At 39.3% G+C, this 26,199-nt stretch overlaps 1 protein-coding gene and 1 long non-coding RNA gene across 5 annotated transcripts in view; one reads left to right on the top strand and one right to left on the bottom strand.

Moving 5' to 3' along the window:
• MOCOS (molybdenum cofactor sulfurase) overlaps positions 1-26,199 on the bottom strand; it is a 221,857-nt gene that overhangs the window by 190,409 nt on the left and 5,249 nt on the right. The window contains exon 1 of one of the 3 annotated variants that reach the window (XM_057423021.1): positions 22,931-23,232. The exons of 1 other annotated variant lie outside the window; for it this stretch is intronic. In XM_057423021.1, the coding sequence (XP_057279004.1) occupies positions 22,931-23,066 (136 nt within the window). In that variant the 5' untranslated portion in view covers positions 23,067-23,232. Of the gene's footprint in view, positions 1-22,655; positions 22,770-22,930; positions 23,233-26,199 lie in introns of those variants that run through there. One more of the 3 variants, XM_057423023.1, reaches the window with a different exon arrangement.
• Positions 23,582-26,199, top strand: part of LOC130606554 (uncharacterized) — a 32,193-nt gene continuing 29,575 nt past the window's right edge. For both annotated transcript variants that reach the window (XR_008974008.1, XR_008974007.1), the window contains exon 1: positions 23,582-23,716. This is a non-coding gene — a long non-coding RNA (uncharacterized LOC130606554). The remainder of the gene's footprint in view (positions 23,717-26,199) is intronic.

Genomic DNA, 26,199 nt, shown 5'->3' with positions numbered 1-26,199 from the left:
TGTGGCTGCCTTGGCTCTTTGTAAATCTTCATGACTGCATGTACACATAGGGCCTTAGAAATGCCAGGGGACCATTCAGTTTAACTAAACATTTCTATCTCTTAATGAAAAAAGATAATGATAATTTAATTTGGAGCATTTTAAAATCAGAGTTTAAGACCAGGAGAGAACAGTCAACTGTACATAGTCTGACTGCCTGCAAAACATGCAAGGCAAAAAGAAACTACTGGGAAAATAAAAGAAACTACTACCTTTTGGAACTGAAATATCTGCTTCTGACAAAAACACACTTTCATAAAAGGTGACTCCACCTGACTTTGAAGAAATTTGAAGACGTCGTTGGTGAGCTGAGAGTAGAACAAAGTGGTTACATCCTTATTAAATCTTTTAGTAATTATTAAACTATTTATATGCCTACCATCAAGAGGATTGTCTAGATGGGGAGGAGCACAGAGGGGCCACGGAAGCACTTCCTGCAACGGCCTCACAGCAGATAAGAGTACGCTTTCTCCCTCTTCACACCCCGCCTGTAAACCCATGCAGGCCGGCTGATTACAGGCTGACAGTTTCCTTGCCAAAAGTTTCATAAGGAAAAATGAAAAATGCAGTTTACAATGCAACAACTGTACAGTGTTGTGAATTTTGATTGGAGGATATAATTACAATTCAGTAGGATTATAGCACAATATTACTTGGAAAGTAGATACAGCCAATGCCCTAGGGAGATAGTATATGTCTTAAGTACAGCAATATTAACAAAACCAGTATGAAATAGATTGTATGAAAACAAGCTGAAGGCAAAATAAAGCGTTATCTGTCACAAGATAAATATGAGATTTTCATACACCAGAACTCTAGAAGCAAAAGAACAAGTGACAAAATAGGGAGAAGAGGGGTCTACACAAAATAGGGAGAAAAGGGGTCTACAGAAGTTGTAGACAAGAGCGATATCATTTGGACAAGCAGTGAGCTTTTAACAGGTAGTATCACATCAGGAACCTCTGGTCATTTTAGTCATCCAAGTCAGATACCCTTTATAGAGGCAGCTCCCTTTTTCCATCGACTGCATAAGAACTTAGCTACTCCCAGAGATGTTCTTAAATTAAATGTCAAAAATAGCTTTAGCTATGTAATACATATAACCTTTATAAAAGTGCCTGAAATCCCAGAATGATACAGGGCATGATATGCCCACACAGTGGACAGACAGCAGACAGATAAGGATTCTGGTTCTGTAAGCCCATTGATGAAGTACATTGAAAGAAAAAAAAGAAGTCCTTCTAATACAGCTTGAGATTTACTTTTATAGGATATTTTCTGGATTAAACATTTAATGAATATTGTTATCTGTACTTTCAGTTCCTGTTTGGCATCAATTTAGACAAAAGCTATCTAAACCAGAGTATGTTTTATATAATAATGTGCCTCTCACCTAAACACTCCTGCTCTGCTAGACAAGATTTTCCTTGCTTAGGGGCAAGGAACTCTTCAAATGACCACAAAAGCATAGGCATGGACAAGGCCATAGTGTCCAAGCCTGAACAGTTAATATGCAGTTAAGGAGACACTGCTCCTCAGCATGATTTAACTTAGTTGCTACAGGCCTGGTGAATAATGCAGCGATCAGCCTGCAGCTATGGGGTGCATTCTGCTTCCCACTGCCAGTCCACTGAGTTCATTAATTGAAGCAATCACAGCTTGACCAGACTGCCAAATGCTGATCCATACTGGACTGCGAACAACCTGGGTAATGGTATTAATATTTTAAGGGCCACTAACAAGTTACTGAGTTCTGTGGGAAAATAGTGTTTAATTAATGCATTTTAGTGTTTGACTTGAAGGACTGATTACAAAAAAGCAAAACATGAAATGTGCAATTAAATTTATCCATAATAGGTTCCCATTATTTTTTCCACGTTATTAGCTTCCATTATTTGCTCTCATTGCATTATTACCTACAGCAAAGCCAACAGAACATTGAAATAGTTTACAGTCGATACCATACACCCTCTTTGTTTGCTGTACTCCTCAGCAGGGACGTACTGACTCCATAAAAGCCGTTTAGGTGGCTAGGGTTATTCCAGTAAGCATTGGAGCTATTTTAGGAACACGAGCCCCTACTTGCAGCTCACAGTTTACAGCTTGCTGATATTGAGGCCTATGTGAGTGGAAAATAAAGCAGGATTTCACATTTATTAAGAAGTTACATCCAAACCTATGAAACGTATCTTTCACAGCTACGAAAATAAAATTGCATGCCTTCAAATTTCATCACTTGAAAGCTCCTGTGCTAAATGAGACCACATTTGTCCATTTGGCTTACCTGTAGGACATTGCTTTATTCAGTGCCCACTTTTTGCTTACTGGGTCGTGATTAAATATTGACTATAGTCAGTGATGTTATTTCCACAGATACTAATGGGTTGTGTGAGACCAGCTGGTGCCTTACTTATAGGCATGAATCAGAGGTACCTCAGCTACATGTGAATAACATACTGCAGCCTACTGTCTCATCTCCTTTGGATGAAATATAAATCACAAGTGATTCATATTTACGCAAGTCTTTAAACAACTGTAACTCACCCAAACTGAAACTAGCTTTCATACCTCCCTAGTGAAGACACTGCCATCTTTCAGTTTCCTTTTTTTTTTTTATTTTTCTCTGATGCAATTAATCAAACAAAAGAAGACATGAAAAACAACATTTTCCCTGTTCTTCTATAACTGGAAAGTACTTTTGTTGATTTTGCTGAAGCTTTCACAGAAACATTTGTTTTTTGAGAAGCAAAGAGGTACTCGGAATTTCCACTGGAGAAGAAAACATGATGGCAAAAGGTGATGTTTAAGGAATATTAATAATAATTGTTTATAATAGCAGTCATTAGATAAATGTTCTAGTAGAATTTTCCTGCTCTACTTTTCTTCCCATTCTTCCCATAAAACAGCCACAGGCTTACAACAACATACCATGATAACGTTTGAAACTGACTTTTCTATTCAGTTCTATTTCTTTCTCTGTGACCTGAATTAATTGGATTCACATAAAATCTAGGACAAATTAGTGACTGTAAATATTCACTGCAAAATACATCAAATGAAATGTGCAGTGATGTATAGGAAGCATTTTAAAAGATTTTATGGTTTCCAAAAACACAGAAGACAAACTAAGTTCAAAATAAAAGAAAACTGAAAAGTAACCCTTTTCTTCCCCTTTCCCTTAAAACTCATTTTGCTACACAGAAATACTCAAATCACTATGAGCTCCTGGGAGCTAGAGGCTTGGGTTCAACATGCAACCATAGCAATAATTAAACACCTGCATGAGAACTGGTAAATGCAACAAATACTGAATGACAGGCAGCAAAAAGTCAGTTAACCCAATTGTTGAGACCCTACAGAAGTACTTCCCAGCCATCATTTCTTCCTGATGACAAGAAGAGGTGTAATGCCTTGTTTGGAAAAGGCAACAGTACCTCCTTCTGCTGGCTTTTTCTGGCAAAGAGAAGATGCTGCTGCTGCAAACCAGTAGTAGTTATTTTCTAGTGGAGCCTCTTCACATACGGTTCCCCACAGACAATTACTTAATTTACTGATAGCATCCAGCAAACAGTCCATTGCCAGGAACAGATAGTGAAGATCAGTTTAAAGGATATGCAACAAATAAAAGTTTCCCTTCAGCATGAATTTGGACTATCTGTCAGAGACAAACATGCAAAACCAACGAACCGTATTACAAGTAGAAACTGGATGTAAATTCAAAGACTACAAAATCAAGAGTGTGAGGACTGCTGGCCAAAACCCCACTCTTGTAAGATGAGAAGTCTGAGAAGATTATCCTGGCCCACAGTAGGCTGTCCTTTGTTACAACTGGTAAATACACTCATCAAACAAGCTATGTATTGTGGGAATTTAATTTTAATGACACAGAAGAAGTGAGATTTTATTAGGGAGATAGTAAGCATGCATGAAAACCAAGGTATAGGCTTTTCCAGTGCATACGTATTGGCTTAATCTAAACGTTATTCCACCATAAAATCTTTTGGCACTAATTCCCCCCACAGCAAGCCAGTTTAAATTTTACTTTGTAGTAACTTGATCCAAAGCTGTTACCACAAGTGAAACTTATTCAACTATAAACAGACCAATCTATATGATAAGATTATGCTCAATTGCTTTACCATTACTGAATTTCACAGATTGTATTAAAGACATCAATAATACAACTCATTAAATAAATTTTTTTTTTTTTTTGATTTTTTTTAAAATGAGAATTATTTGGTAATTTTTTTCAGGACTGACTGTAATTTCCTAATACCTTCACAAACAGTGAAATACTTCAGTACAAAAAAAAGAAAAAAGTCTCACTCAAAAAAAAAATCTAACAGACACAAACACATTTATGTCAATAAATCAATAGGAAGGTAATTATATATTGGCATAAAAGTTCTGTTAATACCCTATTATATTTGACCTAAATTAGTTTCTACAGCTTTTTTCCCCTTTATTAAGTGTTTTCCCAAGCATAAATTCAAAGCCTTTAACAGCCATTTCCAGGAATGTGCTAAGAATGAAAAAGTACATTTAACAAAAAATAATGTTATAGCAAACCACAGTTTTTAATCCAGTATGACAACTGCAGAGATTTGTTAACTAGTTCTGACAAAAGTAAGAAAACACCAGCTTCCTAATGACTAGGCCTGAATGCAGCAGTATGTGAGAGAAATCCTACCTAACACATTCCTGCTTTTAACAGGAATAACAGCATGTAGCTTCCAACTACTGCATTTTTTTTAACTTCTCTGATGTCCAGCATGTTACAGCTTACTAAACGAAAACTAACAATCACTTGTGCTGTTGGCACAAGTACATAATGTCCCTCTTTCTAAGGAACTGTCAATATGAGGCACAACTTTTGGAAGTTTGCTCTTTGAATATGACTTTCAACAACAAAAAACTACTGCTGGATACTGCTCTACAGATGTTTAAGAGGAGGAGTTTGTGGCTTTTCAAGAGATGTTACCTTGTGTTGGGTACAGACATTAGCATTTTAGAGATCAGGTTCTCTGACATCTGAAGGGCTGCAATGGGACAAAAAGTCTTTTCCAAGGTCCAGTGAATCAAAAGGAGCCCAAGCCAAGTCTAATTGAGTTTCCAGCTGGACTACAGGGAATAACCAGAGCAAAACTTTACCTTCAGGTCACAGAGACCTCACCTCTGAGGAAGAGAAGCAATCTCCATTCAAACATAAGAATGTGCATCAAGGTCTGATTCGAAGCCTTTGAATTAATTATGAGGCTCTGCTGAACTCTGTATGAGTTAAACCATTAACAAATCCACTATAATCAGCAGTTCCTAAACATACAGCAATGATTACCTTTTTGATTCCAGACCATATTAAAACCATGAGTTATGATCCACACAGAATCTTAAATGACCTTTGAAATGAGTGAAATACTTCTTTCTTGAATAAGAAATACCAGGCCTCTCATATTACTATCTCCTCAAACAATGCCTACAGCACATCTTCAGTCTCTGGGGTATGCACGCATCCTCTCAAAGTCCAGGCATCAATTAAAAAAGTGCAGCATTTTAAATAATTTATTAAAATTGTATTATATCATAAATAAAGAGAACATTTATTAATAATAAAAATGTTATTTTTAATAATTTTAAAATTTACAAAAGGAGTAGGAGGGCTATAATAACATAAGCAACAGCAATGGAATCTGAAAATGACATAAATCAGCTTACTTAGAGTCAGTTACATCAAAGAAAGGATTACTCTAGAAGCGCATCCAGGTGACTGTTTCCTCCAAGCATATATTATACAACTTTATTTATAAATATGCACAAATATGCCTGTGTATGTAGTACTGAGATGGGTATACAAATACATGCATGTAAGTATTCCCTAAGAGGATAATTAGTGTTTTCATGTTGCTTCTTGTAGCAGAACATAAGAAAAGCAGATGTGAATCTGGAGACTTCCCTTACAGCTCTTTTCCACTTTCTCTTCTCTACCGCTTCTCTAACTGTATATTTTGGTACTTTTGGCAAAGTGATAACCTAGAAGCCATCACATCTGCTTTCAGTCTCATTTAAATTAACATCTCAAAATTAACATCTACAGAACAGCATCAACACTCAACAAAAACAATGCAAACTTTTGGTAACATACCAAAGTTGTGGGTTTTTGTCAAGGCTTGGCTTCTTTTGTTAAAGATACTTCATCTTAAGTGCCCCTTCCCTCTAACCCAAATAGGACAGACCAAAAAAAAAAGGTATCTAAAATATCCACATTAACCACAGTGACTGGTGGGTATCTTTGAAGACAGGCAAGCTTCTAACTTGAATAAATTTGCATTCACTAGAGAATTCCAGTACAGGGAACTGAGTTCTAGTGCTGAGTTCAATGCAAGTCCATTCAGTCAACTACTCTTCCCCTTTGCAACTTAACTTGGTTAATGAGGATGCTTTGTATTTAAATAAAAATAGGATTTGGGGCACCTGTGAAGTTAATCCAATTTATGCTAGTACTAAGAGACTACAAATATATGAGTATCATAAATCCAATAAAAGACAGACACTACTGATATAAATGAACAGAATTTCATGTTTGAGATTCCAGTGGATACTTTTGCCTACAAAAATGGGTCTCTGCATTTGCTCCTTTTTTTTTTCTTATAGACCCAGCAATGAAGCAATTACAACTTTATCCCAATTTTGTATCCATACACCAAAAGAATATTTTGCTGTGCTTCGCTAAATCATGGTATAATTCCTCTCAATTAAAGGGCTTCTTTCAATACTAACGACATTAGAAATGAAAGAGAATTATAATTTCAACATAAATTATTCAAAGTACTAAATACAAATGGCCTCATTAACACTAGACTAGCTTTGAGAATGAATAAAAAAGGTTGTGTATGAAAAACAAATATTTCAGTTACCCTAATCTCTGAACTCTGAGTTTAAAAACCACAACTCTGTCAGAATACCAGCTATTGCATATTGTCTCAATGCAGATGAGAAAATGTTATGCATTTAAAAATCAAGGTCTTCCCCCACAAATTGTATAATCTTGCTACATTTTAATAAATGACAATACCAGACACAACATTCATAAAACATATCTTACTCAGTTTATGACACAAGATACTTTTAAATACTATCTATGTAAACCCACACATAGGATACTCTGCCTCCAGAACTTACTACAGGATTGGATACTGAGTTTGAGTACCATTTTCATATCCACAGCCTCCATAATTATGATAACCACACTGAAGTACTGGAGTTGTAAGAGTTCCCCACCTATGATAAAGTTTGGTCGTTCTCTATAGACCACTTCCCCCAGCACTGTACAAAACACAAGATTGTTGAATACACCTATTCTTACATGGGCAAAGGATGTCAGGTGGGAAGTAGAGAGTTATGCAAGCTAAGAAATTCAGGAATTGAATCTGTAGCAGAAAGTGAGGATGGAGAGGAACTGTAAGTGAGGTGAACATTATTTGTGACAATGAGTGATCAAATTAATAATAGTATTATTATAAATGGAAAATAGTAATTTGCTAATATTTCAGAGCTAATTTCTGTAGTGTTCATTTTCAACTACTTCTCAGACTTGCTAGTCTAAAAACCTAACTAGAAGTAACATGATAGAATACTACTGGGTTTCTGTAATCCACTCTAATTATATCCTGAAAATTTCTCCTTTTTTGTTCAATTTGTGTTTGAGGGCATAATACTACCATATTCCCCCAAATCATGTATGTTTAAGGTAACAGTAGTGTGTTTGGTTCTTATCATCTGCATTTTAAAGGTACTTATTTGTCATTAAGATGGAATTACTTTGTAATTCCCATTTATTTCTAGCAAAACTCCACAATCATTTTTCACTAAAAGGATCACCCCGGAAATCTAAAAATGAAACACCTAAACATATAAAAACCACCTTCTGAAACAGCAAAGGTTCCTAGTGGAGCACAGAAAAACCAAGGTGCAGATCAGGGGGTTGGAAAATTAAAGGGAAAATATTATAACTAAGCAAAGGAAGCACAAAAATCAAGTTGTTTAAATAAAAAATTTTAAAATCAGTATGTTAGGGTGTCCTCATTTGTGTCCTTAGTTAGAGTTAAGTTAATCAAGAAAGACCTGATTTTCAAACAATTGCAAGATCACATTCATTTTAAATGTGGTTCAGTCAGATGTCTCAATCTGCCCCACCACCTTTCAAATCAGAGTATCCAAAACTCAAACAGTTAAGGGGAGGAGGGTTGGAGAAATTTTGGTCAGACTGTTCCAATCCAGTAACACAAAGAATGCATCTAACTCTGCATGGAATTGGTTCTACATGTTTCACTTCAGATCCATTCACTTCTAAGAACTGCCCTCCAAATGTCTTCTACAAATACCAAAATGGGAATGATTCCCCCCCACCAGCAAACTACAGCCTTTCCTTTCCCAGCTTCTGCTGACAGAGGGACAGAAGAAAGACATTAAGTGTAAATTTTTCCCCATGCCCATGACATGCCTTTTTTCTGCCTACCCTCTTTCCAATTTGAGATACTTTTATTTCCTTCTGCTAAGAAAGGTTACTGTTAAGCACTTCATGTTCTCACCACAGTGAGACTAAAAATTCCTAAAAAAACATTTATTTATATTTATTTACATTTTTATATATACCCACTGTAATGACTGTTCAGTGGAAAGGCAATAAGAAACAATCAGTTTTGATAGGAATAGGTTCTTCCTTATATGATTTTTTTCTCTAGTGTTTCATTTTTTCTTATAGCATATTCCTGTCTACAAGCTGGAAACCCTAACCGATATATATCCTGAGACTATACGCATTCAACTAGACTGCTGTTTTCTTCTGAGTTATTCCACAAGGAACACATAGTGCAGTAGATTCAATGCATGCAACGCTGGCTGGAACCCATTTACATTAAGAGCTTAAACAGTAAAGTTTCTCGTTGCATTCAGATATTTCTTAATACAGAGAAATTAAATCTACAGAAAAAAAAAAAAGTAGATGCAAGACTAGAAAGATCTCATGTTGATAGATTATTTAAAAAAAAAAAGTATAAAAAATAATCTCTTATTCTAAAAGAAAAAACGAGAGCTCTCATATCCCACTCCTCATATTTGGAAGCTTTTAGTAACTATATTACAAATACCAATTTTACTCATTGGAGAAATTCTCATGCTGTTTCAATCCAACTCATGTAAGAACCCAGATAATCTTTAAAGACAGAATAGTTTATCAACAAACAGAAAGTTTATCAGGCATCTGAAAAAAGTGACATCTAGCCAAAGGTAGGTTTTCACCTCTAACTTCCCAAAGACCGCTCATTAGTTCTACATATAACAGTGAAATACAAAAACTGAAAGAGATCATTGAAAATTAACTGTTATTTGATTAGTTTAGTATATAATCACATTTCCACCACTAGAGTGGAAGGAAACTGAAGCAAAAGTGACTGATATTAGACAATGGATGTACCCACAAGGTATCTAATGTTCAGATTTGAAGATCTGATCAGACACTTTTGGAAACATGACAGCCGTCATGAGATTATTTGGTACTCCTTCCTCCACTTCAGTGTCACTGAAGTTTATCCAGGAAGCTCTGCAGTGTAATCCTCTCACCACTTTACAAGTACACCTATCCTTCTCTGTACTTGCAGAAATGGAAGAAAAACTGATTAAAGTTCTAATGGTAACAGCTATTTAATCTCTCAGGAGCTGTCACGCTCAGTGATGCAAAGCTCAGAGAATCGACTGAGTGCCTTCAAACAAGCATTACCCACTGAACTCTGCAACAGTCCACACATTCAAAGGAACAGGGGTTTTCATAATTTTTCTTTAATGGGTAGCTTCAGCCCCCATGAGCTACAAAGTTGGGTTTACCTTTCATTAGCATTAGAGCTAATCAGAATATAAATATTCTGATAAAAGTAGGTGGTTTTAAATTTGACATTTGGGTGGCAGGCAGGGGAAGGTTTCTCCCAACTCTTGAAAAATACCAGATGGAAAGGAAACTCAGTAAAAGTCACTAGGATTTACACTTTTTCATCAGTCACAAAGTACTCAACTTCATATCATACTATTACAGACTTCTAAGAATAACGTAGAGCGTGAGTTATAAGAGGGAGAAATAGATGGCTTCAGCCCTCAGAAAGCATTTCACTGGACTAGTCCCACCCTCTGTGCAAACTGATATTGAAAAACAGCAGGTGGAGGGAGGGTTTGTTTTTATACAGCCTGCAACTCAAGGAAGGTTCCTATGGTGCCACAGGAAGGCTTTGTCTTCTGTCCCTACATCTCTCCCAGCAGGCCAGATGAAGCCAGGGCCACAGTAGCCCTAACTAGAGGATAGTCCTGGATGCACAACCCTGTGGTGCAGTGATGCTTTCTGTGCTCTGCAGATGAGCTTCACCAATCCTGGACATAAGGCAGCTCCTAACAAAATCATCATTACTTCCTTCTTCACTCCCAGAACTCTGGTTTCTTTCCAAGCAGTAGTTTATACCCAAAGATCACATTAAATTCTATTTTCTAACCCAACCACCTAGGCTTCTACAGAAAAATGGAAAGTTTAAAAGTAAACTTGACAATGAGCTATGAAAGTTATTATTGAAATAGCTGTCTGTGACATGAAAAAGGAATATTAAGCTTACTCTTTACCCCAGACATCTGCTTCTTTTCCCTTCTTCATACCACACATCTGCCTTCAGCTCAGTGTTTTATTGACACTGGAGAGGCTTTAAAGAATGTGATTGAAGTAAGAATCTCAACTCATGATCAACCATTCTCAAGGAAAGCATTTCACAGTATCAAATCCTAAATTGTAGCTATGATTAAAAAAAAAAAGAAAAGGGAATAAAAGGCTGCTTCCAAAGTAATAGATTTCCTTTATGCTGGATTTACAGTTTCAGTGTTTTGTTCATAGGAGAATTACTTCAATGCACAGTATACCTTCAGCACTGTAGAGCCATTAGATGCGTATGAGTACATCAATAGCTGCTATTCTAATTAATGAAAAGCTGAATTTCCACAGAAATCCAAAATTAGAGCCTTCACTCTGCAGAAGAAAAACAAATTATTCATTTTTTAATTGTTTAGGGAAGTTATTCTGTTACTTAGGAACTGACCCTGAAGGACAAAGAGCAAATAAAGCTGCTAGCACCATGTTTTTTACCAAATTCCACTTTAGAAAAGTTTCACCTGAGCATGAATCTGGAATATTTTCACTAAACTCTGCAATTCATTTCCCCCCAAAAATGACAGATTTATAGCTATGGTTTCAACAAAACCTATATCAAAGATAGCTTCTGAGAAGTGGGGAGAGTGGGAGCAGAGAGAGCAGAGAGAGCAAATTAAAATGGCTTTTCAACCAATACACAGCAAGTGATTTTCCCATTACAAGTGTCATAGTTTTTCTCCCTTCTATATTTCTGCTCTTGGTGAGTTTGAAGAGATAATAAGACAGTTCACTGATGAAACATTAACTGGACAGTTAACAGTCTTTAAAACAGAAGGCTTAATTTCATTACCAGTAAAAAACAGGGCAAGGTGCGGTGGGATGACCCTGGCTGGATGCCAGGTGCCCACCGAAGCATCTCTATCACTCCTCTGTTCAGCTGGACAAGGGAGAGAACATGTAACAAAGGGCTTATGGATCAAGGTAGGAATAGGAAGAGATCATTCACCAATTGCCATCACAGGCAAAACAGACTCAACTCAGGGAAATTAATTTATTACCAAATCAAATTGGAGTAGGAGAAATAAAACCAAATCTTAAAAACACCTTCCCTCCCCAATCCTCACTTCTTCCCAGGCTTAACTTCACTCCTGAGTTCTCTACCTCCTTCCCTCCAGCATCACAGGGATACAGGAAATGGGAGTTGTGGTCAGCTCACCCCACATTGTCTCTGCCTTTCCTTCCTTCTCAGGGGAGGACTCCTTACACTCTTCCCCTGCTCCAGTTAACTTCTAATAAATTTAAATGGCATATGTTTTTCTTCACTTATACAACTATTACATTATTTCCCTTTTAGAACCGCAACCAGTCATCCTGCATTTGTACTATTAAGTTTTTTCAGCAGCATGGCAGCTGTTGCTAAACATCTCAGCTAAGGTGATAAAGAGGACAATTATCATATTGCTACACTTCATGACCACCTTCCAGGATATGTTGCTTCTCAGGTATTCACATTCTTAAAAGAATGCATTTAAAAGCTGTTATCACTAATCAAGTGTTTTGTTTGTCCGTGAACACAAACTCTATGATTAAGTAAAAATGTAGTGCAATAATCTATGTACAGTTTTGTCTGAACATCAATTCAGCCAGCTTCCTAGCTACTCAACGCTAGTGAGTTCATGTGTGGGAGAAAGTAGTATGTCAACAGGTGGCAGAGGCTCCTTTTCTGTGCAGTCTTTAATTATACTTCATTCAGTCCATCGGGTAAGGAGTTCTTGCAGGTTAATCACTTCTGTTTGTCTGCTTTTATCCAGTCTTATGAGAAGGCAACATGCATTATCAAAGCAAATTGTCCATCACAACTGAGATCAGACAGGGTATTAAGAGGAATCTTCCATTCCACTCACTGGGTTTACACATTCCTAAATTAATTAAACCTGTAAAAAACGTTTTCCTTGCATGTGGTGAACCAAAGACAATGGCAGATATTTAAAAAGTTGCATATTGCCAGAGCAGCTCAGTAACATTTTGTTTTGTGACGATTCTAATTGTTTACATTATAATAAATTAGAGGCAGATACACAAATAATAAAAACGTGACTCTCAGTCAGATGTTTAATAAGTTACTCGATAACTTACACTCCTTAACAAGTTACTTGGAAAATGAATGGCACAGAAGATGAGCAGTGTATTTTACTCAACAGCAATACAAAGTCCTTTTCTCTTAAAGAAAGGCAACATATGTTTGTACCCATTACTGATACCATCAGTTCCAAACTACTGAATTATGACATAATTAATGCACTGTTGGCATACATATAAAAATGTGAAAATCCTGGCCATCAATGTCTTCCTCAGGAAGAAATTACAGGACAAAATTTCTGATGATCACAGAATCAGCTAGGCTGGAAAAGACCATCAAGATCATCAAGTCCAACCATTACCCCCAGCACTGACAAGTCCACCACTAAACTATGTTACTGAGGGCATCTACGGGCACACAGGCCAGGATGTTCTTGGCCTTTTTGGCTGTCTGGACACAAGCTGCTCATGTCCAGCAGTCATCAATAAGCAACCGCAGGTCCTTTTCCATGAGCAGCTTCCCAGCCACTCTTCCCTAAGCCTGGAGCATTGCAGGGGGCTTTTGGGGCCCAAATGCAGGACCCAGCACTTTACCTTGTTGACCTCATACCGTTGGCCACAGCCCATCAATCCAGCCTGTCCAAATCCCTCTGCAGAGCCTTCCTACCCTCCAGCAGATCAACACTCCTACCCAACTTGGTGTTGTCCACAAATTTACTGAGCATGCCCTCAATCCCCTCATCCAGATCTTCAGTGAAGATATTAAACAACAAGGGTCTTAACACTGAGCCCTGAGGGACAGCACTACTGACCAGTCACCAACTAGATGGGATACCATTTACCACTACTCTTTGGACTCAGTCATCCAGCCAGTTTCCAACCCAGTGAAGAATCCATATACCCAGGCCATGAGCAGGCAGTGTCTCCAGGCAAACACTGTGGGAAACTGTCAAATGCTCTACTGAATTCCAAATACACAAAGTCCACAGCTTTTTCCTCATCAACTTTATCATCAAGGGAGATCAGGTTCATCCAGCAGGATCTGCCCTTCATGAACTGATGCTGACTGGGCCTGAGCCCTCCGTTTTCTTGCACATGCTTTATGACCTCACTTAGGATCATCTGTTCCATGACTTTCTCTACCAACACCTGTCCTGCTCATAAGTTTGTAAACAGCAGTGATATTTGGTGTTTAATATTACATTAATGAAATAAATTCACACAACATTAATTCAATTAATGAATATTTGCTCAAATGAGCTTCCTGTTATCTTTCCAAATTTTAATTTAGGACATTATTCTGCATATTGCCAGAGGAAGTAAGCTTAGTTGTGCAATTGTCCTTCCTCAGCTAACCATGTCACCAAAAGATCACATTCTTGGGTATCTCTCTCTTTTAAGAAGACCATAAGCGACAAATAAATCTTGCCCAGTCATGTTTTTAGCTTTCTTTTAAAAGAATTTTTGATCCTGTTACTCCAGGAAATAACATGAATGAGCACAGAAACTACATCTTTTTCACTTTTCTTGTAAAAGGCATATTCCCCTGGCTCCTACAAGAAAGGAATGAGTCAGTACAATCCTAAAAGCACAAAGGGAGAAATAAAATAGTAGGAAGGGAAAGATTTCTCTCACATAGACATGTCTTCCCATTTTATATGGGCACTTCACATACCAGGAAAAAAATGTGTCTTAACACTATACCGCGTGACACTCTCACAGCAGCTGCCTCCCTGGGGTCACATCACAGAATCACAGAATCATTAGGGTTGGAAAGGACTTCTGTAGATCATTCTGTCACATCATATGCACCTGGCAGTCCATTGCTTCTATACAGCAGGACAGAAGGTGAAGGGGTAAAGAGCATCACAGCACTGGGTCTAACCGGGCTGCTACAAATACTGCCAGGGGTGTTAACAACTTGCCTCATTAGCAACGAAACTAATTAAGTGTGACATTTCACTCCTTTGTGGCCTGTCTTTATGCCTTCCTGCCTTACTATACCCATGTTTCCCCATAACACTGGCATTCCTTTCCCACATCTTCAGTTCTTGATATCATCTTTTTCATAATACCTCCAGAAAATCACATCTCCTCCTAACAAACATGACAGGAACCAGCCTGTGATTCTCAAAATGCACACATGGTAACACTATCAGCATGATTAAATTTGGAAGAGAAAAAAAAAATACACCAAGCTGATATATCCTTATGAAAACGTCATTTATTTATTTAATTTTAGTTCTGTTTTAAAGTTAGGGCAAGTATAAAAATTAAAAAACAAACAAGCAAAACCAAACAACAACAGCAAACCATAACCAAACCCAAAACAAACAAACCCCACCTTACTAGAACTTAGCGTCACATAAAGGAGAATATCTGCATTGATGCCTTGAGCCAAGATAACCTATTATAAAAAGCCTAAGACATTTGGTTGCTCACCATACTACTTCCTAAGTATCATCTATGAGTTAAACATCCCACTAACCTCCGTGCTCTGCAAATATATTGTGCTGTCTAGCCATTTATCAGTCTCTCATATCAGTGCTTTTCATTATGCAGTATGGTCTTCTTGAGTTCAATGACAGTCTTTTCACACTCAAATGATGTCTCTGCAGAATCTCTCCGATACCAAGTATGCAATGAATCAAGCTGATCAGAAAAAACAGACCTCTCACCTCTCTGTTTATCTTTTTGTCCTTAAACTGAGAGTACCCTTGAATTCTGGTGAGCAGATCAGATATGGGAATTGCTACCATAACATGTAATGGAAATTTCAAGAGCATCACAGGGTAAGTTCTGATGCCGCCGAGGAAATTCCAATATACGTGAAGGGAAATAAGAAGCAGATCACATCTGCCTGAAAATTTACATCTACTCTTTAATTAATAAAATTATATTTCATATTAAAAAAAACAAGCCAAACCAAGTCAGATATACACCATAAGGAAATATACAGAAAAAAATGGAGAAGAAATCAATACACGTTTCACATACAGCAACATCGTAGCAACAGAGAACAAACAGGAGAATCTAAGAGGAAGCAAAGGTGACAGAAGGAAGACAGCACCACTGATGCAGTATTCTGTAGGAATAAGATTTTGGTCCATTTCCAATTTTTGAGTAAGAGATAAGAAAGCATCTTGTGCTTTTCTAAATAAAATATTTGCCTGCCTCAATGCCTTCATACACTAATACACTTCTTGTGCAGACATTAATTTTAAAGATAATGTATCTTTTAATTACTCATCCCTGGCAGTGTTCAAGACCAGGTTGGACGAAGCCTTGGGTGATATGGTTTAGTGTGAGGTGTCCCTGCCCATGGCAGGGGGGTTGGAACTAGATGATCTTAAGGTCCTTTCCAAACCTAACTATTCTATGATTCTATGAATTAAAAGTGCATTTTTTTTTTCTTTAATGGGTGGCTGATACCCTGCAACATCTATGAAGTTCCATAAAGTTTCTTTCCAAATCTTTTTTCTTTTTTTTTTTAATATCTACATGCTGATTTAAAAAAAATCTAATGTCTACAGCTATTTCCTGCTGTACGAACCTAGTCTTAACTGATCAACTATTTATTTCTAAGATACACCTGAAAATTATGAGTTTGTCAACTGTATCACGTTTATAGGGTTTAGTACTTTGCTTTTTTGCTCTACATTTCTGCATTCAAGAGTTTTAAATGTCTTGCACTTCGTGACACAGGCGATTGCAGAGCCAGTGTAATGGTGCGGTGAACATCTTTATATGGGTACTACAACAGTTACCTCTATGTTACTTTAACAGTTGCTTCTATAAAGGCAGAGAAAAACATCTGAAACTAACACACAGTTGATGTTAACTGTGTTTGGTACCAAATCACTTTATGTTCCACGCACGTTTCCTCTTTAATATCAATTCTTTCTATAATAGCTTATTTAGATAAGTACTGCTGGCTTGAAATCGACGGGAAGCATTAAGGCTTTAAATGAGCATTTAGGTTGGTTTTTACAAAACAATTGTCATATGGTTATGCAGTTACACTTTCCATACCACAGCTGCTTCTTATGATACCTTCCCCACACAAAAAAAGGAACTTCCCAGATGTCTTCTAGGATTTTAAACTGTCCACCAGCAGCCTACTTCAATAAATATAATTTCTTTTGCTTCCTTTTCCCCCCCAAGTAAAAATAATAATAAAAAAGTGTTTCATAAAATGAAATTTTGTTGTAACAGAGGGGCTTCAGGAGACAGGAGCAGGTTACCAGCCAGAGATCTCAAAGTGGTAGACAGGAGCTCTCAGCTTTAGACACCAAAATGAGAGGTTTAGAAAATTTCTTCTCTGTTCATGATGAGAGAGAGATGAGGTAACTCAGTGAGACTTACTCTCCAGCACTACTAGCAGCTCTTCTAGCTACTCAGAATCTTGCAAAGAGACAACAAAAGCAGCCTCACCCTTCCCCTACACATTGCATTTATTGCCTTTGCATAGGAGATGTAAGCACTGGATTAACATATGAAATATCTGCAAGTGGGTGAAATCATTTTACCTTTCCAGGAAATGCTGTCTCTCCCAGGAATGTAGCTGCCTAGCTTAATTCTGCCAGCAATGGGTGGGAAGGCTTTAGGGAACTCACAATCAAGTATTGTACCTGACCATAAAATGGTACATGCTTACTTCTGGTTCAGTGTAGACCTTAGACAACAATCAATCAAAACAAACTTATCCCTCATTTTCAAACTGCTTTATAAATAGCATGATGAGACTAATATTGCTAAATTGCTCAAAGAACAGCGTTGCTCAAAGAACCTAAATGTAAAAGGTTTTACTGAACACAGCACTTAATTTTCAAGAAAAAGAAAAAACAGATTAAAAAAAAAGCTTCATCTAGAGATAAAAATAATTAATAATTAGGAAATCAGCAGAAGATAACATAAACAAGCAGAAGTAGAATACAGCTACTAGATCAAACAACAAAGTCTTAAAAAAAATGCAAAACCTTCAAATCTCTGTAGATGTAAAAAAGATGTAAAAAAAAAAGAAAATCAAATTACGTTAGAATACAAAAATCAGTATTCTTTTTTTTTTTTTCAGAAAAGGAAAAATCCCTCAGACACAAGGCTGGTAAAACTTCTGGTTTGACAAAGCAAGGAAACTGGCATAACAGTAGAGAAACTGAGGTCATGCCTATGTTTGCTGTTAAGAGATGAACATAAGTCTTCAGCTTGGAGTACACTCCTCTCCACAGGTTTCATGAAATGTGAGCATTGGCTACCTATCAACAAAATTACTCTGAGCTGACATACCAAAATGCATTTCCTACTCCTGAAATTCAGCCAAAACACCAGGTTACCCCAAACGTGACAAAACAGGCTTTTCTGTTCTCAGAAGACAGATCTTTGCTAGCTGAGCCACTGAGGACTAATTGAAGTGCACAGAGAAGACTTGCTTTTCCCATTCTCCTACTTACAGGAAAGTCTCCATGCAAATAAATATCAGCAATGTAAGTGAAAAGTTTTATTTATCTGTAAGGTCAGATCCAATACTGAGCTATTCCTTACCTGAACAGAATACACTGTCATACCAGTGACCAGTTCATGGAACATCATTTGAGTTTCAAAGAAACAAAGGCTGATTCTCTTAGTCAAAGCTTAATCTGCCTTTCTTTTTTGTTTAACAGGAAAGCTACATTATTATTGTCAGTTGTATGTAATCACACATATCACAAATATTCATACAACTAAAGTAACACATGATTTGCCAAATTACTCTTGCTGAAGTATGGGACAGTGATAGATTTGAAATTAAATGTGACAGTGCCTTTTGCCTCTGTTAAAGACTATCTTCAAATAGTCAGCAGGCCTTAAAGAATATGTGATCACTAATACGCACTGATTTTTATTTGGGGGATGGGTATCCACTGCTTATCACTCTTGGAAAGCTCCCGCTGAAATGGACACAACTATCTGAGCTGAGAATATTGGCACACAACTGAAACTGTAAAGGTATCTTGGGATTAAATGCTGCATTGAAAATCACATGCCAGCTTTTTCTTTTTTAAAACCACGATACAAACTGAAGCTGATTTTTTATTTCCTATGATAAATATCACAGAAGCACATTCATTCCTATTACTTAACAACAGAACCTATAACCTCCCGCTGATTTCTTTATCCATTTCTAAAGCACAATTTACAGTCCTACATTGCAGATAAGGGTGTGCTGCTCACAAGATTAAAGTCAAGGTCACATATTGTGCATACGCTGCTGCCTGTGAAACAGGGATCCATTTCACAGACTCCACATATATTTTTAGAAGGGGCTGCTCTAGCCACCGGCTAACAGCCCTTGAATTACAAAAGTAAAGATAAACTTTGGTTTAAAAGGTGAAATGTAAGGCTTCTGTGACAAAAAAGACAGACCCCTGCTGATTCAAGGAAGTAAAGTAGTTCCTCTTATCCCTTCCCAAAACCTGAAGGGAAAATCTCCAACACACATATTGAGAGACTAACTTTACTTCTGATGGAGCCAAGAGTGAAACTCCTGCAGACTTTGATAAGACCACCAGTAGACCACCTCTGAAAAATCCTAGCTTTATAGTATGTCCAGCAACTGGTGTTCCCTACAAGCATCTGTAGTACCTTCTCAACAGATACTTGTGCAATTATTCACACTAGAGCTATAACAAGAGCACAAGCCCCATGCAAGTAAAGGTTTATAACACAGAAAAGGTTTCTGAATTCCCCAGAGAACACCATTTGCACAAGATGTCCTTGGCAGATGCCACCAAATATGAGGAAGAAGTAATTACATTGATAAGCAATAATTATTATTATCACATGCTCCTCATACAAAGATGACACTTCCAAAATTGAGCATTAGGCTTAACTCATGGGGGGAGAGGGACTCTAAAAAATTCTGTTCACATAAAAAGTGAGATGCAATATCTGGATTTTTATCCAACTTTAACCACAGAATCATAGAATAGTTAGGGTTGGAAAGGACCTTAAGATCATCTAGTTCCAACCCCCTGCCATGGGCAGGGACACCTCACACTAAACCATATCACCCAAGGCTCTGTCCAACCTGGCCTTGAACACTGCCAAGGATGGAGCATCCGCAACTTCCTTGGGCAATCCATTCCAGTGCTTCACCAGCTCCCCTGTCTAAGTTTGAACCCATTACCCCTTGTCCTGTCACTACAGTCCCTAATGAAGAGTCCCTCCCCAGCACCCTTAAAGGCCCCCTTCAGATACTGGAAGGCCGCTATGAGGTCTCCACACAGCCTTCTCTTCTCCAGGCTGAACAGCTCCAACTTCCTCAGCCTGTCTTCACACGGGAGGTGCTCCAGTCCCCTGATCATCCTCGTGGCCCTTCTCTGGACTTGTTCCAACAGTTCCATGTCCTTTTTATGTTAAGGACACCACAACTGCACACAATACTCCAAGTGAGGTCTCAGAGCAGGGTAGAGGGGCAGGACCTGCTGGTCGCGTTCCTTTTGATGCAGCCCAGGCTACGGTTGGTTTCTGGGCTGTGAGCACACACTGAAACCGGCTCATGTTCATTTTCTCATCAACCAACACCCCCAGGTCCTTCTCCACAGGACTGCTCTGAATCTCTTCTCTGCCCAGCCTGTAGCTGTGCCTGGGATTGCTCCGACCCAGGTGTAGGACCTGGCACTTGCCATGGTTAAACTTCATGAGGTTGGCATCAGCCCACCTCACAAGTGTGTCAAGGTCCCTCTGGATGGCATTCCTTCCCTCCAGCGTTATCAATCGAACCACACAGCTTGGTGTCATCGGCAAACTTGCTGAGGGCACACTCAATCCCACTGTACATGTCAGCGACAAAGACGTTGAACAAGGCCGGTCCCAACACCAGTCCTTGAGGGACACCGCTTGTTACTGGTCTCCAACTGGACATTGAGCCATTGACCACAACTATTTGCATGTGGCCATCCAGCCAGTTCTTTATCCACCAAGTGGTCCATCCATCAAATTGATGTCTCTCCAATTTAGAGACAAGGATGTCATGTGGGACAGTGTTAAACGCTTTGCACAAGTCCATGTAGAAGATGTCAGCTGCCCTGCCCCTGTCCATCAGTTCCGTAGCCCCACCATAGAAGGCCACCAAATTGGTCAGGCGGATGGAAATGATGGAGATGATGGAAATGATGGAAATGATATATGAGGCATGCCCCAAATAGACAAAGCAAGGCATTACTATTAGCTACCTACAAATAAAGTTCATTCTTTTTTGCCTAGTGGAACTAGTTAAGCTTGCTCTTTACTAGAAGAGATTAAATTGCAGCATCTTTTTACATCAGGGAAACACCCAGCAGAGACCAACCTCATGAACAGCTACAGGTTCCTTGGTGAATCATCATTTGTACATTCAGGACTCACCTATAAAGCTGACCCAAGGCCATCAGAGGTGTAAAACTCCTACCTCATCCCCCAGCCTGCATGTTCTAGAATGTCACTGGAAATGCTTAAGTAGTAAATGCCTGAAAGGTCCGCTAATTTTTTTATAAGTCACTTGGAGAAGGTGCTTTACTATATAGAAATACAGAATAGTAATATATAATAGTAATTGCTGCTGCTAACCCATACGTCAGCCACCTTTCCTTTGCCTTCTTTCAGCAAGGCAGCAAAGAGCTAGAGCTTTAAGACACCACCATCAATGTGTCTAGACCTTCAGCAAGTGGGGATACAGCTACATGGCTAAATAAAAGGATGCCAAGGAATAAGTATGAACAACATGTTTCTCATCCACACTGCTCTGCTGTCAGCCACTTCCTGGACTCTGTCTTGGACTACTCCAACTGGTCAGCTGTGAGACAAACAGATGTGTAAGGCAGGGGACACTTAGCCTTACACTCTTGGCCCAGGAATCTGTCTCCAGACACCTTTCTTGTGGCATTACTGGTAACACTTGAAGATGCAAGTTTGTGACTACAGATATACCCCTGTTTTTACAACAAAAATCCCATAAAGGACACCACATGTAAGTACAGCAATCAGTTAAGGACATCGATCTTCTTCAAGAAGATCGATGTAAACTCCTAAGGCTCTGCTTTTGCAGTGACCTCCATTGGGATCCCTGGCTGACATACCAGCCACCATTCCTTAGCAGATATACTTTGCTTCAAAACTGGGGAGCCTCACAATAAATGTGCCTGATCCTCAGGTGCTGTGAAAAGTCATCTGCTTAAACATCCAAACAATGTTTCAGTTAACTGTTTCAGTTACAAATAACCAGTTTTCAGAATCCTGCCCTGAATGTAAGGACAAGCAGTTTCTTGTTAGCAAACTTTTGGTGATGCAACTGGTTATGACAAATAGCAGACTGTGAAATTAACTTACTGAATATTAAAGTTCCTTGAACTGTTGCTTGTAAATAAGTTTTTCTTTCCACATCCCTTCAAAGGCAAAGTGAAACTCCATTCTTTACTAGATACTCATGTGTGCATTTAGAAATACATGGGAGAGAAAGCCTGCTTTGCATTTTATCACCAAAACTCAAAGACATAACAAAAAAGAACCATGATAGGAAAGTGGCCTAAATAACAGTCTTAGGGCATCCAAACTGATGCTATTTACTCTGCTCTCTACTCTGTTTTTACCCCTAAGTATTTTGAAGTGCTATTATCACAGGCATTGCTATCTCTTCAAGTAAAATAAATTACTGTAGTATACCCATTACCATTAGAAGATTTGAAGTAATATGCCTAAGCAATGTTTAATACTGGGGGGAGCAGAAATCTAACCTGCAAAAGTAGTTTACAAAGACCTATCTAACCACAAACCTTTACTTGACAGAGGCTGTTTTACCAATTTAATTGCCCTCCCTCCGTCCCAATATCTCCGAGTGTTGTTGCTGTACCTAAATCCTGTTCTACTGAACTCATGGCACCTGCGAGGCACTGTGCCGGAGAACAGAGAGAAGGACAAGGAGAAGAAAGAGAAGAAGCGGGGTTGCTCCTAGCCCCTCCGCCCTGTGGCTCCCTGCAGGGAGGTGACACCGGTGCTTTCTGCCTCCGCTGCCTCATGACAGAAACTTCCTGCACGGCGACAAGGCGAGCCAGGACCCGCATGAGCCTCCCCCGCCCCCGACCCGCCCCTCACCCGCCCCTCTGGGCTGTGCCCGTCCCGCGGTACCTCGGAGCCGGGGGAACTCGCGCTCCCGGAGGCCGGGCAGGCCGCCGCCGTACCCATACCCATACTCGTACCCGGCGGGGCAGGCGGCCCGGAAGGCACGGAAGGAAAGCAGGTCCCCCAGCGGAGCCCCGGCCATGCTAAGGGCTGCAGGCGAGAAGAGGGGCAGAGAAAGTCTGACTAAAGCACCAGCTCGACTCTGCTGGGCACGGAGCCTCCCGGCCGGTAGCTCTGCAGGCAGGCACTGCGGCCGGCCCCGCACAGCCCGGTCCGACCCGGCCCTGCCGGCCTCGCTCCTCCCGCCTCCCGCCCCCGCCGGGTTGCCCGTGCTCCGCCTGCCCGCCCTGCCCCGGGCGCGGCGGCACAGTGCGGTGCTGGAGCCGGACAGGGACCGCTGTGCGCCGGGGGCAGCTGGGCCGGTAGCCGCTCCCGAGCAGGCAGGCGGCGGGTACGGGGTGCTCTGCCTGGACGGGCCGAGAGCAGGGCCTGGACCGGTCATAGAATCATGGAATGGTTTCGGTTGGACGGGACCTTAAGTTCTAACCCCCCTGCCATGGGCAGGGACACCTGTTGCTCAAGAACCCGTCAAACCTGGCTTTGAACACTGCCAGGGATAGGGCAGCCACAGCTTCTCTATTTCAACACCCTGACAGTAAAGAATTTGCCCTGCGCCAGCCAGCGGCCACCCGGCAGCAGTCATCTAGAGCAGGACAGCCATGCAGGCAAGACCCCCACGGACCCAAGCAGAGCCAGTCCTACATGAAGTTTCTGGAAGCACACAAACACCAGGTTTGTGTTCACAGTAACAAGAGTGCCTCTGCTCGCATCCTCTCCTACTGAGGCACGCTGTTTAAAATAGCAATAGCTCATGAAAATCTCTCTTCCCTAAAATTTTCAAATTCAGTGTTCAAATTTTCCTTATGTCCCCTAGATGATGCTATCCATTGTTAGGTAGTGGAAGTCATTCTCTCACACCTTGCATTTGGTTTGTGACACCTGTATCAGGCTTAACTGGCTCTGCTGCCCATAGATGCTATGTGGTTAGTGCACAGGACCGTGGCTGGCCAGAGGCCTAGGGGCTGTTATGGGCTGGTCATCAGGTGTAGAGAGAATGGCAGCCACCCATGTAGCATAAACTATAACCATAAATATACAGAAAACATCATAGACAAAGGAATGTTTTTTTTTGTGGGGGGAGGGTTGGTATTTGTTTTGCTGGGTTTATATTTTAAAAAAAAATAAAAAATAATCCAGACATAGTATTTGCGAGGGATTTTTCTGCTCACAGCTCTACGATGTGCAGAATGTTAAATGACCCCCCAGTCCAATACTGAAATAGAACTGCATGTGTTAGGATGGATCTGCATCAAAATTCTGGTGAGGCAGATTCTTTTGTTAGATTGTTTGAAAGGCTATAACTTGGTCATCAGTGAAATGGGAAACTACCGGAAAATACTTCATCCCAAATTGAACCATAAAGATTTTCAGTTACAAAGCAGTACTGAATGAAAGCCATGTAGAAAATTAAAAAATAAGCCTGACATGAAATACTCCCTACTTTATATATCAGGAGATTTTGCCCAGTTAAACATATTGCCCTGGCTCCAGGGTGCTGAGGAGTATTTCTGTAATGCTATAAGAGTATGTTTGTCCCTGACTCCCAACTCATGCTTGGGGCAGGTACGTAATACTGCATCTCACTCCCTGACATAGCAGTATATTTTTTGGCCTAGTTGATGATCTCACCAAAACTAGGTACCAAATGAACTGTACCTTACGCATTTCCCTCCAGATGAAAACACCTCTGTTGAAAAATAACAGTTGCCATCAAGTGGAGGAATGTTTTTTTTAGCTGAATCTCCTGAAGTCACTTTTAAAAAAATGACTAGAACCCTGCACCAAATACATTTTTTTATTTTAATGATTTGTGCATTGCAAATTAGAAAGGCCTATGCCATCACTGTGTTTTTGTTTTTACTGCAAGTATATGTAGAAAATGCCATGAATTTTCCTCATAGTTCTAGCTTCCTGTTATCGATTTCCAAAGTAATTTATTTATATTTATCACTGCACATATTTCCCTCACCATTTTCATATTTTATGTCAAATAGTTATTTTTATTTCCTCATTGAACCAAGACTAGTTTTCCCCATGAAGAGTCTTTTTTCTTGATGACAGAATGAAGCTTCCTGATTTTACAATAATCATAAAGATTTAATTTCCTTTCACATTTTTTATATAAAATGATTCTTTGCAATCAACTTCCATTTTTCTTCATTCCTTCCTGATTTTGGAAGATTAGCCCTTTGGAAACAACATGTGCATGGATATAGTGCTAATTGGGAATGTACTCTGTACTTTCCATGTAACCTGGAGATCACTGATCATTGGGGAGTCACCGATTTCTAACACAGGGCCATCATAAAAGCCCAAGAGAACCTTCTGAATAACAAGAGGCATTAAAGTCAATCTGTGCCAGTATGGAAGTTTGAAGATTGAAAATTGTCAGTATGTGTTTGAAAATTAGCATGACTTGTAAAAACTAACTAGGTTTTACTGCTGACTGAGGTAAAAGCTCGAGATTTCATGGAATTTCTTCCATTTTTTCTGTCTGCACATTAGGGATTTGTAGTTACAGAGTAACTTTTCCTCTTCTATGGTTATTAAGGGGAGCCAGGAGATCAGCCCATGTAAGCACATTAAATTATATACACTCATGGACAGTTATGCCTGGAGAGTCATGTTCACAAAACTATAAAGTGATAAAATGCTGTAAGTGAAAGGATTACTGTGCACATGCACCAGACACACAAATTGCGTGCATTAAACTCCCCCTTCCCCAGCCCATGCACACACACAGAGTTTTGCAGGTTTTTTCCTTAATGGAGGCTCAGTAATAGAAACAGAGCAATTTAACTTGCTCTTTCCAAGTTTTAGCAGAGTGAAATAATGCCACTAGGTAATCTAGTTAAGTAGGTTTCTTGATTCATAAATGTTAATGTGTAATGCTGCCATTCCTTGGAAAATGTTACAAAATAGGAAAAGGTTTTTTAATCCCTTCACTGCAGTGTGACAGTGTTTCTTTTATTTTCTCTAGCAACTATTCAAAAGCACTATAAAACAATACACTTCTCTATAACAACTAAAAAACAATACACTTCTCTATAAAGGGGTTGCACTGTTCTCTTGCAGCTCTACAGAAGAGCAGTGAGACTGCAGTATTGGTTCTTTGGGGTCTATTTCAATGCAAGTAATAAGCCATCATCATAACA

The sequence above is a fragment of the Pezoporus wallicus genome, unplaced genomic scaffold, assembly GCF_028554395.1.
Source record: "Pezoporus wallicus isolate ANWC-B61680 ecotype Strahan unplaced genomic scaffold, APGP_CSIRO_Pwel_v1 contig_749, whole genome shotgun sequence".
NCBI lineage: Eukaryota > Metazoa > Chordata > Aves > Psittaciformes > Psittacidae > Pezoporus > Pezoporus wallicus.
This window is presented reverse-complemented; position numbering and strand designations above follow the sequence as displayed.